We start from the raw sequence: 13,165 nt of genomic DNA on the forward strand, positions 1-13,165 counted from the left end.
ATTTTGTGAAGGAATCAGGCGCTCCAGCCTGTCGAATTTCCGCTTGTGGTAGAAGTTCCGAAATTTACAGATCATTTTTCACTGCTTTCCCAAACCCTTTTCAGTGAATTCTTATAGATAATAAATGCAGCACAATATTTGGCCTCGGTCTGGCATTTACTTTGTTCAATATAATTTTCCATATCATCCTCTTTAACTTGGCGGTTGGTTCGTAACATTTTTTAGCTGGCGACTCAAAGTATAAATATATTTGGAGCCTGTGACCCTAAGGTTTCATTTCTCTTCCGTAGATGATAAAATAAACCCCCAAAGCGGCAGAGCACCTCGGTTTACCCTACGGGGGCATTGGATTTGACCTATTTTCAATAAGCTTCTTACATGTGGCATGTAGGTTAACTGTGCAAATTATATTTTGAGTTGGGCAAGCTGCTTGTTTACCAAAGGAAAAAATTCCCCATTGTCTTTTTTATTGCTACTACCAAGTGTTGTGGGAAAAACAATACCAATTTTGTGATTAAAAAAATAAACAATGGATGATAATGAACTCCTAATGCAACAAATGAGGTATTATTATTCATTACACTTAACTAAAGATGGTAGTAAATAATTTTCTAAAGTAGGATGATAATACTTACTGGTTACAAGTGCAAAAAACTTTTAATGGTCCTTTGTAGGCGACACTTTCCACGCCTCTATTGAAACATTACTCTTAATAAATAAGATGGGAAGCTTTCTAACTTGAAATTAAAATTTAATTATTTACTAGGAAATGACCGATTACAATATTTTTTCCAGTCACATTTATTTAAAATTTAAACATCTAATTCCACATGTTGTAACTGATAGACTTAAGATTAAAGTAATAAATTAACCATAAAAAACATAGTTGTGGTGAAAATAAAAGCATTTTTTAAAATCTAACTACAAGTTGATAAAATTATACTAGTAAACAGGAAAGATAATTGCGCCGACGAGAAAGAAATTTTGATTTAAGGGGATACACAGTGTTAAGTGCACAGATGTATGATCACAAAGTATGAAACATTGACATGGAGTGTGGCTACAGTCTGCATGTATCCCCTCTCTAGCTAAACACCAATTTTTTCAAAGATATAATTATATACTAAGTACGAAAGCGATTGTTCCATACTTTGTGAAGGACTCCTAGGCTGACTCAACTATACATGTAGCACAATATATTATGCAGAAGTCGGTACAGTATGAGATAACTTTGGTGTTGCACCACTCATGCTACACTAACGATGAATCCAAAAGAAACAAATATATTACAAAAATTTACACGATTATTATAATTACTTTATTAATTAAACTTGTCTCGTAAATTAACCAAGTAACCATTTAATTTAAATTTAAATCACTTTAGTTGCCCAGCAGCCAAGCAAAGTTCAAGATGTTTGAAAATGTAGATAGTGGGCCAGGCTGAAACAATTGAAAGCTGAAATGCCGTTAAGCATTCACTTCACTTTGAAGTCATCATAGTGACGAACTCTGAAACAACAACACAAATCGTTAATATCCAATAATCAAACATAAGAATCTACAACTAACATTTAATCTATTTACACATTTATACACGTATTTATTTACGGAGGACGACAAAAATTAAATTGGAATGACACTATGCATTCACCGAAAACTATTTGTTGCATGCAAGACTAGAACAAAACGTGCTAAATGTTGTTTTTATGCACTACTCGTGCAAAATAAAACTCGAAAGCTAATAAAGCTCATTCAAAGCTAGACAATAACTGACCAGCTCGAAGCTTGTGTAGCTGAGTATCGACTGAAAACTATTTGAGCAAGCTCGCGGAAATCTGCAAGAGAACACTAGCAGTCATACAGTGTTTTTCAAATCTACCAACAAGACACTATATACATTTACCTAAACTAGCATTTCTTTAATTACGTCAAGGTTCCCTTATTAACGGCAGACCGAAAAAGATAATTTTGTGACAATTATATCCAGGACGCCAGAGAAATTAAGTGTAGCCGAGTGGTTAATTCTATTCGCATCACTATTGAAAATGTGTAGCAACAATTAAAACAAATCTCCTATGATATAGTTATAATCAAATTAAAGAATAAAAAGAAGCCATATTTGAACATATGGTAATTTCTAATGTACCACCTTTGAATGGTAGTGGACTAATCCAGCTCTTTCACACTAGACTTTTCATTATTCTATTGTTTTGCTGCATTAGCTGATAAAAAATCTGTTAGTTTCATAACGAACAACTAATAGAAGCATAACTTCCATTAAGGCCATTTGTTAACAAAAGGGGTCAAGAGAAATTGCTGGAAATCGTTTTCGAGTTTCTATCTTCGCCGCTAGAGGGCGTACGATTCATGGTTAAGTATAAAGTCACTAAATATAGAAAGTACCGCAATCCATTGGGCTCGTGTGTTAGAGAGAGAACGCATGATTTTTGCCCAAAAATGGCGGAAGTTACCAGATTCTAGTAACTTTAATGTTAGGGATTGTTCCACCTGTTTGGAGATATCTGTATATCTCTATATATAAAAATGAACCCCGGTTTCTTCTGGTCACGCAATAACTTTAGAACGACTTGACCGATTCCATTCATCTTTTTTTTTAAGTTTTCTAATACTGTGTAGAAGGTTCTTACGGCAAGAAAAGCTAAGAAAATCGCTCAGAAAATTGGAGAAAACTTAACGACTATTTAAACATCGCGCGTTTGACGGTGCGATGGCAATTGTTTTAACACCTACATCGATCGGCATAATATATCCGTCAAAAAATTAATTTATTCATATCATAGTGTGCTGTCAATTCGATCGGATAGTTTATCCAGATTTCAGTGAGTTTTTTGAGAAGTTTCAAAGTTATTTCACCGCAATCACGCCTTTCATATTAAAAGTTTGATATACCTAATATCCATTTTTGGTAAGTGTTGACAGACTAAACATGTGGTTTATATAGAAACACCAAGGGAGTCAATTTTCAGTTGAATTTTAGTTTTTTTAAGATGCTATTTATTAGATGTACCAACTTAGGTCGCAGAATTTGTAATCCTACAAGTGAAACATATACCGGGTGGTGCTCGGTAAGTAGGAACATAGGGATTTAACATGGGAAATTAGTTTTATGCAATATCCTGCCCTCTTGTACATTTTACAGAAAAAACTGTAGAGTTTAAAGTTGTTCAGAATTAAAAGGTGCATACAAAACTGTTTTTACATGTTTTATTAAGCTTTTGGTATACCCGCAAATTTAAAAATAACCATGACTTTTGTTGTTTTATGAATTACTACTAGAGTAATCTCAAAATGAGAAGTACATCGTGACGTCATTTGCGCAAAGCATGAAAATGTGTCCGGGAGAGTCCATGATAGCTCCTAAGGGGAGCGCACGCGTTGACATTTGTGCATTGCCGTTCGTGATTTCGTGTGCAAGTTGTACTTATTCAATTTGTATTATATCATAGGTAAGGTTTTGTACGATACTTTGCACTGTACATATTTAATTTGTACCACACCTACATACATTTATTTTATAAAATTAATAAAGTGCATTTCAAATGCTTCACACAGCAAATGTACTTTCAAACCTCAATTTAAATACCCTATGATACGCCACTGGTGGCAACAATACGCGCAGAAAGTGATGACGTCATGATGTACCTCTCATTTTGAGACTACTCTAATAATAGAAATGTTGAAATTTATTTTTCCCCTTTCGATTACAGTTTACATTAAATCGTTGCTATTAGACCAAAGAACTTTGTGTGTCCACATTGCAAGGCTACTGAAGGCCCTGGATTATGTTGTGCCAGTGGCCAAGTGAAATTGATGCCATAGGTACGGCCACCTGAGCCACTGCAATCCTTGGTTTCCGGAAATGGGCCAGATTCTGTACATTTTTTTATTCATATCCTGAAATACAATAATTACTCAAATTTCGGCATTTGGCGCAAAAAAAGGTACGTTGCTCGCTCTGAATCACCAAAAGCAACTATAGAAGTGAGTGCATTTATTTTTTATTATATTGGGGAGAGATGGGGAGATTTTGTGGCAAGTGTGTCAAAATCTCTTTTCCGGCTAAACAGTTGAACCGATTTAAACTAAATTTGCTACACATATTCTTAGACATAAAAGGGCAGAATCGCGCATGCACAGGTGGGGCTGGTGGTACCTGTGCTAGCCACAGCAAATTTTTTTTGTTATTATTTATTCCAGTCCGAATTGAATAGGTATTCATAGCTAAGAAAGAGGACAATGTCCGTCAGGTCAGCTAGTATTTTTATAAAACCTGACAGTACTATGAAGTTAGGTTATAAAAAATGACAGCTATTCAGATTTTATTTGTCAATTTTTTTAAGTTAGCAGCAAATTTGCCCAAAAATGGCGGATGATTGCGGTACTTTCTATATCTAGTGACTTTAGGTTAAGTAGAAAAATGACTTTTTTTTCTAAAATATACCCATCAAACATGCATAGCGATCTTGTATCAATTTTGCATCATTTTGATGCAGCACATAAAAACGATTACTCTATCTTCTCATGTCTACGCAATCAGTGCCGCATATTGACCAAGCAGTGTTATGAGAATTTTATCAGATCTTGTGAAGAAAATATCACTGTCAATCCCAGATTGTTTTGGAAATTTCATCATAATCTAAATGGGTCATCTAACAGCTTACCATTAATGTTTAAGGATGGCAGGTATATCTCAGATCGACATGAAATTGCCAATCATTTCGCTAACCATTTCGCCAGTGCCTTTGTGGAAAGTATTCAATCTGGTAATTCGTTCGCCACACTTGACCAAATAGACTTGGTCAAATTTGTAGTTACGGCACCAGACATTCAAGATAGGCTTGCTAAAATGAATGTGAAGGGTAGTACCTGGCCGGATGGGCTCCCTCCAGTGTTTCTAAGGAGCTGTGCCACGTCACTGTTTTTACCATTATTTCATCTTTTTACATCTTCGTTGAAAGAAGGTGTTGTTCCGTCCAGATGGAAGAATTCGAAGATTGTGCCTGTTTATAAAAGCGGTCCCAAATCTGATTTCGGGAACTATAGACCCATTACAATTCAATCTGCAATACCAAAGCTACTTGAAGCAATCGTTGCCTCACAGTTCACCAAGGCCCTTGGTAACGTGTTATCAAGCAACCAACATGGTTTCATCAGCGGAAGATCGGTTGAAACAAATCTGTTCTCCTATCTAAATTACATCTTTGTTTCTCTGGAGAAAGGCAATGATGTACACTCGATTTATACCGATTTCTCGAAAGCCTTTGACAGAGTAAACCACAAAATATTGATCTTCAAATTAAGGAAGTATGGTGTGGGGGAAGCTGCGCTTAAATGGATCTACAATTACTTGAGTAGCCGTACAGCACAGGTCCTCATTGAAGATACCTGGTCAAATTTTTTCGTAATAAGATCAGGAGTACCACAAGGCTCTCATCTTGGTCCTCCACTGTTCCTGGCTTTCATTAACGATATTTCATCAGTATTTATATCTGAACATGCGCTTTTCGCCGACGATCTCAAGATATACAGGGCTATTGGTGGTATCAATGACACTGCAATGCTACACCAAGACTTGGTGTAATTAGAACTCTGGGTGTTAAACAACGACTTGCAGCTTAATGTGAATAAATGTTCCACTATTTGTTTTTCAAAAAAATACAGTCCTTCTGAGCCGAATTACTACCTTGGTGGTCAGTTATTAGATAGTGTCGACTCCATCAGAGACTTAGGCATCATACTGGACAAGAAATTAAATTTTCACCTCCATTACGACCAAGTGACATCGAAGGCAAGTAAAATGCTTGGACTTCTTAAACGCCAGTGTAACGATTTCCGTAGTATAACAGCTCTAAGGACACTATACTTCTCACTTGTGAGATCCCATTTGGACTACTGTTCCGTTATATGGTCTCCTTATTATGTTTCCCACATCAATCGCCTACAGCGTATTCAATCGAGTTTTTTGCGCATGATGAAGTACAAACTATCATTAAATGGGATACATATAGATTCGACTGAACATGTTGGAATATTCCTCGATATTCAACCTCTTAAACAAAGAAGGACATTTCTTACTTTGACTTTCGGGTATAAATTACTGAATGGTCACCTAAATTCTGCTGATATTTTATCAAAAATTAACATCAGGGTTCCAAAACGTTTCGTCCGTACCATGCCCCTACTGCAAACTAGGCACAATCGAACGCTGTATTTCCGGAACAGTCCATTGGATCGGATGGTTGGCCTAATCAATGAGTTTGGTGCGAGTATTGACTTTTTCAGTCCCACTATTTTCTCGTTTAAACGTAGTGTTACTATCGAGGTTAATATTAAATAACCATGTATTTGATATTTTAATGTGTTTTATAAGTTTGTTTCTTACTTTTTATTTTGTAAAATGCCTATGGCGTAAATAAAGTTATTATTATATTGCTCTAGTTCATAAAATATGAGGGGTGTGGGAAGGGGAACACCTCTTTAAGGAATTGAATGTAACTTCGGATTAGGTTAACAGATTTTCACAATAGGTCTTGTTGGAAAAAGCGCTCTTTGTGGAATCAGATTTTACATGAATAGTCTTTTTAGTAAATCTCGGTAAATGTGTTGAGTGGTAGAGGGCGCGATGAGACATTTAACATAAACTTTGCAGTTTTTTTTTTTGAAAATTTCAAATGGAAGGATATAATTATTATATGATATTATCAAATAAAGTGAGAATATCAGTGAAAACCGCATTTTGATATCTGTTTTCTAAGCAGAGATATAGCAAAAATACGAATATTACCAATTTTAATTGCAATGTAAAACAAATGAACACATAGCAACCGATAATTATGTCAAAGTTAAGTAAATAATAAAAGAAATAATAATTATAATTAACGTAAATGTTCATGTCTGACAATATATCATTTCTTGTAGTTGGCCTTGTTTGAAAGACCACGTCTTTTATCCTTTCCAACAAATAAAAGTCTAAGCAAGTTAGGTCGAATGACTTAGCTGGCCATGAAAACTCAAATCCGAATACTCTCGCTTACCAAGAAATGTGCCGGACAACCATTGTGGTGATAATTCGCACGAATACGTTTAATGAAAGGATGCTAACAGACTGTGATAAACTGTGACAGTTTTTACGTGAAATTGTGTTTCTTTTGTTTCAAAGGCGACTTGAATGAGCATCAATATTGCAATTAAAATTTGTGAATGTTAGTATTTTCGCCATATCTTTGCTTAGAAAACACATATCAAAATGCAGTTTTCACTGACATTCTCACTTTTTCATCTTATTTGATAATATCATATAAGAATTATATCGTTCCATTTGAAATTTTCCCAAAAACCTGCAAAGTTTATGTTATTGTCACATCGCGCCCTCTACCACTCATCACATTTACTAAAAAGACTATACAAATCTGATGCCATGAAGAGAGCTAATCCGAAGTTACATCCAATTCCTTAAAGAGACTTTCCTCTCCCCACACCCCTCATATTTTATGAGCTAGAGCAATATATGCTGCATCAAAATTGCACAAGATTGCTATGCATGTTTGTTGGGGTATATTTTAGAAAAAATCAGTACTCTATTTAACCATGAATCGTACGCCCTCTAGCGGCGAAGCTAGAAACTTGAAAATAATTTCCAGCGATTTCTCTTCGTCCATTTTGTTAAAAAAAATTTTTCCCCGAAGCTGTGCAATTAACGGTTACATAGATATAGCCATTATTAAAGGGACTGGGCCACCCTGTATATTAGGCAGTTGTGAAAACACAAGCATTGAATTTAATTGCAAAAATAATACCCCTTCAATGTCACATATGTTGAGTACTTCATGCGATAGAATTTTTTTAATTAATTTTGGCCATTTGGCTTGCAGCACTGGAGCCCAAATCGAAAAGTGAACGGGTTTCAATGCAGAGGTTAATAAATAACATCAAAACAACTAAAAATCTACAGTGTTCTATTTAAAAAAATCAGTTATTTATTGACAACCTAAAAATGGGACACTTCGTACATTCAAAATAATTTCTATAGACGCACAGCCATCAATAGTGAGTTAGGACGCACTTTTTTGCAGGACCCTGTATAATTAATCGCAACTCTTTCTTTGTTAAGCTGAAATTATCCATAAGCATACCTGTATGTATGACCTGTGAAAAATTCAATATATACTTACCTGCTGCAAGTACAAACTTGCAAAGTTACAGAAAAGTAAGCACAGACTCTCTTACATCATGTGTACCCCACAATCAGCTGTTATGTATGCTATTTCTCTCTCACGTGCTACTGTTCTATGAGAAAGAAAAGGACGTAACGTAACAGCTGATAGTGGGGTACGCACGCGCTCTCTCCATGTGAAAAGTATACTGGCAATGAAAAAGAAAAATTCCGACTTCAATTTGAATTAGTTTGAAATTGATTCACATACATACAAAGGTTTTCTTTGGTGCAAACCATTCTAGCAAAGATGCACGATATGTGAATCAAAGAAACATATTTACTAAGCGTGGAAAAGCCAAATGGATTTCATTATTTCGGCTACTGTCCATATTTATAGAAAATCCTGAAACGTCAAATTTAAATTATAAATTGACATTTTTTAACCTGAAAATGTGATCCCTATCTTCAACCCCCTCAAGCAGGGGCGCCGACTTATCAAAATTTATGTGGGTGCTCACCAAGCCAGAAGCCTCACATATTATGTCCACAGATAGATATAACCGTCTATCGTAGGTGTAGTCTTTTTTAGTGTATGAAAGAAATTGTATTGACCAAGTACCGAGTAGATTTTGAAGTTTTTATTTTCGATTTATATAAAAAAACTTTATTTTTATTGCATAAGGCATAACTGTAGATTATGAGAATAAAAGTCTTTAAATAACTTTAATTTTAATTATATTAAAGGTTAGGTAAGCGTAAGCAAAAAATAATCTGCATATGCGTGCGACACCTTCGTTGATGCGTCAAGCATTTGATACCGTTAATTTTAATTTGCAACAGCTTCTCAGTTTTCATATCCTCTGTTTTAGGTGGTACTATACCTACACATGACATTATTAAATGTGTGTAGTTATAGGTCGGTAGGTACTGTTAATCTTTGTCATTAAAAATAAACTAAGGAATTAAATTTAAGAAGTCGCATAAGCGTTTTCAAAATCGCCCAATTTCCGATATATCGTAAATGTGAAAAAATAGGAGCAATTATGAATGTTGTATCGCCCATTTTGCGATAAATCGCCCACGTTGGGAACCCCGGACTGGGACCTGGCCTGGGACTGCGGCTTTGAAAACTTCATGTACCGAATACCTATTATTTCATTTTTCATAAGAATTAACGATGGCGATCGACGATGTATGTAACGGATGACGGATGTAATTTCATTTCGATAATTCGATATCATAAAAATGCTGTACGATCTGTACAGATTCTACAAATGTAGTCACATTCAAATTCAACAACTACTGTAGTCTGTACGCCGTACGGAAAATATTTATAGAAATCTTTCCTGCTATTTCGTGTGAGTAAAGTAAAAAAATATATCTAAATTTCTTCGTGTTTAGTAACTATCGAGAAAAAAGACCTAAATAGACAAATATCAACCGGAAAATTCTGTGGGTGCAATGCACCCACATAACTTTTTCTGTGGGTGCTTAAGCCCCGAAGCACCCACGTAGTCGGCGCCCCTGCCCTCAAGTGACAGTTACAACCGTCAATTTTTTAAATGGGAAGTATGGGCTTCACATATTGGGAGCATTATTTGATTTTATAATTGTGATATATCGTTTGACTGGCAAAAATTAACATTAAAAAAATACAATCATTTTCGTATCTCTTGCGGCTTCTAAGGTCCCATTGGTCACTCTAGAATTTGGGACACTGTAGTGATCTAAGAAATAAATTGCATACCTTTTGCCTCTGGTAGAGTAAATTAACAATTTTTCAGCATTTATATGCCACATGATATTATGTGATTTGAAGGATTGACCGACAGGTGGATAAGGTGTATTGAAAAGTAAAGAAATGACGTGGACAAACAATGTGTCGATTAGGATTTTTTTTAAAACAGTTTGACAAACCCAAGACGGATTTTATTTGAAACAGCCTTGTGTATACACAGATTTTATTTTTAAATTAATCAAACATGCTCTCGCTTTCATATGCAAAATTAAAAAATAAATTGTTAACATAAATTTAATTAAAATGATAAAAAATAAAATAAAACGCAATTTAAATCATACCTAGACACAATGGTATTTGATATAAAATGTTCTGAAGCATAAAATTAGAATTCATGTACAGGATATGTCTCATATCATGCGAGTCACGCTACTACACTGCCTAAGAAGGCAACGTGAGCAATAATAATTCTTGTATGGATCAATTGATCCCACCCACCTTATAGGTATAAAACGTTTTATTTATTGCGTTTGAATATGGAATGTCAAAAAAATTCAAATGGGCTACTTCACAAGATATTAATGAATCAACCACTCCCCGGCAACACATTTTTTGAGCACTCTGTGGTTACAATGAGCACCTTGGACTTGTCACTTAAAAAACTCAAGGTAGATAAACAGTGAACTTTTTTTGATAAGATAAAACTTAATGTAGGACACTGACACTGCAAAAAAATCAATGAAAATATAGAACAACCCTTACAAAGGTAAAAAATAATTATTAAAGGAAGCGAGAACCTTGTACACTTCCAATAGTAAACACATATAATCCATGCGAACCGCTATAAACTTGTAAGAATTCCATATTACATCATTTAAAGAATCCTCACAATGATGCAGCTTGCACTATAATCCTTCACCGTATGTAGGTTAAGTACATACTCGATCACAAAATTGACAATCAACATCTAAAGTGTATGTACCAAAAGTACTTACACCGAATGTGCAGCATACAAATAACTATCAGTAACAAGCTTACCTTCGTAATTAACTTGTCCATCTCCGTCGATATCGGCCTCCCTAATCATTTCATCGACCTCTTCGTCCGTGAGTTTCTCACCCAGGTTGGTCATAACGTGGCGTAATTCTGCTGCAGATATAAATCCGTTACCGTCCTTATCAAATACTCGGAATGCTTCACGAATTTCTTCTTCACTATCTGTGTCCTTCATTTTACGTGCCATCATGGTGAGAAATTCTGGGAAATCGATTGTACCGTTACCTGCACAAGGATAACAATTATATAATATCGTACGACCGCGGACAAGCCAGTAATCTATTACCGTCCGCATCTACTTCGTTTATCATATCCTGTAGTTCCGCTTCCGTAGGGTTTTGTCCTAAGGACCTCATAACGGTTCCTAATTCTTTGGTTGTGATTGTTCCATCACCATCTTTATCAAACAGCGAAAACGCCTCTTTGAATTCTGCGATTTGTTCTTCAGTTAGTTGGTCAGCCTGTTGGTCGTTAGAAAAAAAATGGGGTTAATATATCGTAGGCAACCCCAAAAGGCCGATGTATCAATCAATATTTACTACGCATTTTATATAATATTAAGTCGATAACGGAACGGTTCTAAAATGCGAGAAAATATTAATTTGGTAATTATTTGATTCATTCCTCTAGAGATCCGCAATGCGGCAAAAACCGAAACCGGTTTAATGACTAATCCTTAGGTTTTGACAGCCACTTACAAGCGTTAATGGCGTACGTCCGACGAAAAATAATTACGAGAAAAGTAACAATCCGAGGGTATTAAGCGAAAAATATATCGGATGATTTAAAATATGTACTCACCATTTTGATATTTTAAGATTTAAAGAACTAGGCGTATTGCACCGTGTCCAAATAACACCAATGAAGCACCACGGCGTAATGACAAACCACGACCGAATGCAGCAGCCAACTGTCGTCGTTTTTGTTGTGGAACGACGGGTCGGGTAAACGAGGGGGGAAAACTGATTCTGCTGCTGTTACCGCTACGGTCAAGCGCAATGATGCGACGCTGACATAAACCAGTAAATATTCCCACGCCGCCGTTCGATTCCGGTTACAATTTAAATTAAACAACTCCTCGTTTTCAATTCGATCTAACCAAAACCGAAACGTTCGCCGAAATTACGGTATACACCTGCACGCAGTTTATAATTCAAATATATAAATTTGCGGTACTACTTTTACAGTGTAGCATGTTGATGTGGTGCGGATTGTTCGCAACATACTTTGGGCAAGGGAAGCGACGCGATTGGCCACAACGCACCTGCAATGCGTCAAGCTCAAACTACCCGCCTTTCACGCGAGAATTCGAATATTATTGCGCTGATTGCGTCGGTATTTTGCCGTTCATGACTGTAATGCGTTTTGCGGGTGCGGTCTCTTGTGCACGTAATGCCCGCTTCGGTGTTTCAACTCGAGATTCTGAAAACCCGGCATAAATATTAAGGAATAGGTCACAATTTTCTAAAAATAGCTTCGCATCTAATCACGAGGAAATTGTGGTTCATTATAAAACTTTTGAAATCGTTATTTACTTATCGTGTAATTAATAATAGTCGGAAAAGTTTTAGTAACTACGTCCTGGCAACAATCGACTGTGAGATAAAAATTCCTATTTGTTTGTTACATTTATCCCAAGTTTAAAAGAAATAAGTTGGTGAAAAAATGGGGATAGCTCAAGGTCATTTGTATCTACCTTTAATTGTCTTATCAAACAACTCTACACCTTTTTCCGATTACCCGCTAATTGCAAGAATACATGCTCGTGGAAATTGCGTCAGGCGTTTATGACAATTTCAAGGAAAATCTACAAGTTAATTAAACGGTGCAATACTTACCTCTATTTGTAATTGCTTAAATATTTACCTGTTACGTGTTAAGGATTGTGTATCAATCCCAAATAGCGCTAATTACCTCATTAAGTTGTATTCGAAATTGTAGGAAGACCATTTCAGTAGCACAACAGAATCCTTTGGTTTTATGGATACTGAAAGAAAGTCAAGAAAATCCTTGTTTGGACAATACGTTTTTACATTTATTCACATCGCTTATATACATATTAATTAGGTATTTTGTTTTTATACACAACTATTACGAAATTGGAATACTTGTATATGTATATATATTCTTAATTTTGTGCTTGTTTGTTCGTCGATCTGCACTGGCTCATAGCTCAGTTTCTGAATCAACTTTCT

The 13,165-nt window shown here is 35.6% G+C and overlaps 1 protein-coding gene across 1 annotated transcript; it reads right to left on the reverse strand.

Annotated features, from left to right (window-relative positions):
* Positions 1 to 783: 783 nt before the first annotated feature.
* On the reverse strand, positions 784 to 11,931 carry LOC116162646 (calmodulin). Its single transcript, XM_031476299.1, has 4 exons — positions 11,772 to 11,931; positions 11,257 to 11,431; positions 10,953 to 11,195; positions 784 to 1,509 (listed from the first exon to the last, which is right to left on the reverse strand). The coding sequence occupies exons 1-4, from the start codon at positions 11,772 to 11,774 to the stop codon at positions 1,481 to 1,483; spliced, it is 450 nt and encodes a 149-aa protein (XP_031332159.1). The 5' UTR covers positions 11,775 to 11,931; the 3' UTR covers positions 784 to 1,480.
* Positions 11,932 to 13,165: the final 1,234 nt, after the last annotated feature.

Source organism: Photinus pyralis, unplaced genomic scaffold (assembly GCF_008802855.1).
Source record: "Photinus pyralis isolate 1611_PpyrPB1 unplaced genomic scaffold, Ppyr1.3 Ppyr1.4_LG2, whole genome shotgun sequence".
In the NCBI taxonomy this organism is placed as follows: Eukaryota; Metazoa; Arthropoda; class Insecta; order Coleoptera; family Lampyridae; genus Photinus; species Photinus pyralis.

Excerpts from the sequence above, each read along its gene's own strand:
- LOC116162646 (XM_031476299.1), bottom strand. Across the intron at positions 11,196-11,256 it reads AAACGAAGTAGATGCGGACG|GTAACGGTACAATCGATTTC; the intron begins GTAATAGATTAC and ends ATCCTTGTGCAG. Across the intron at positions 1,510-10,952 it reads TGGACAAGTTAATTACGAAG|AGTTCGTCACTATGATGACT; the intron begins GTAAGCTTGTTA and ends TTGTTGTTTCAG.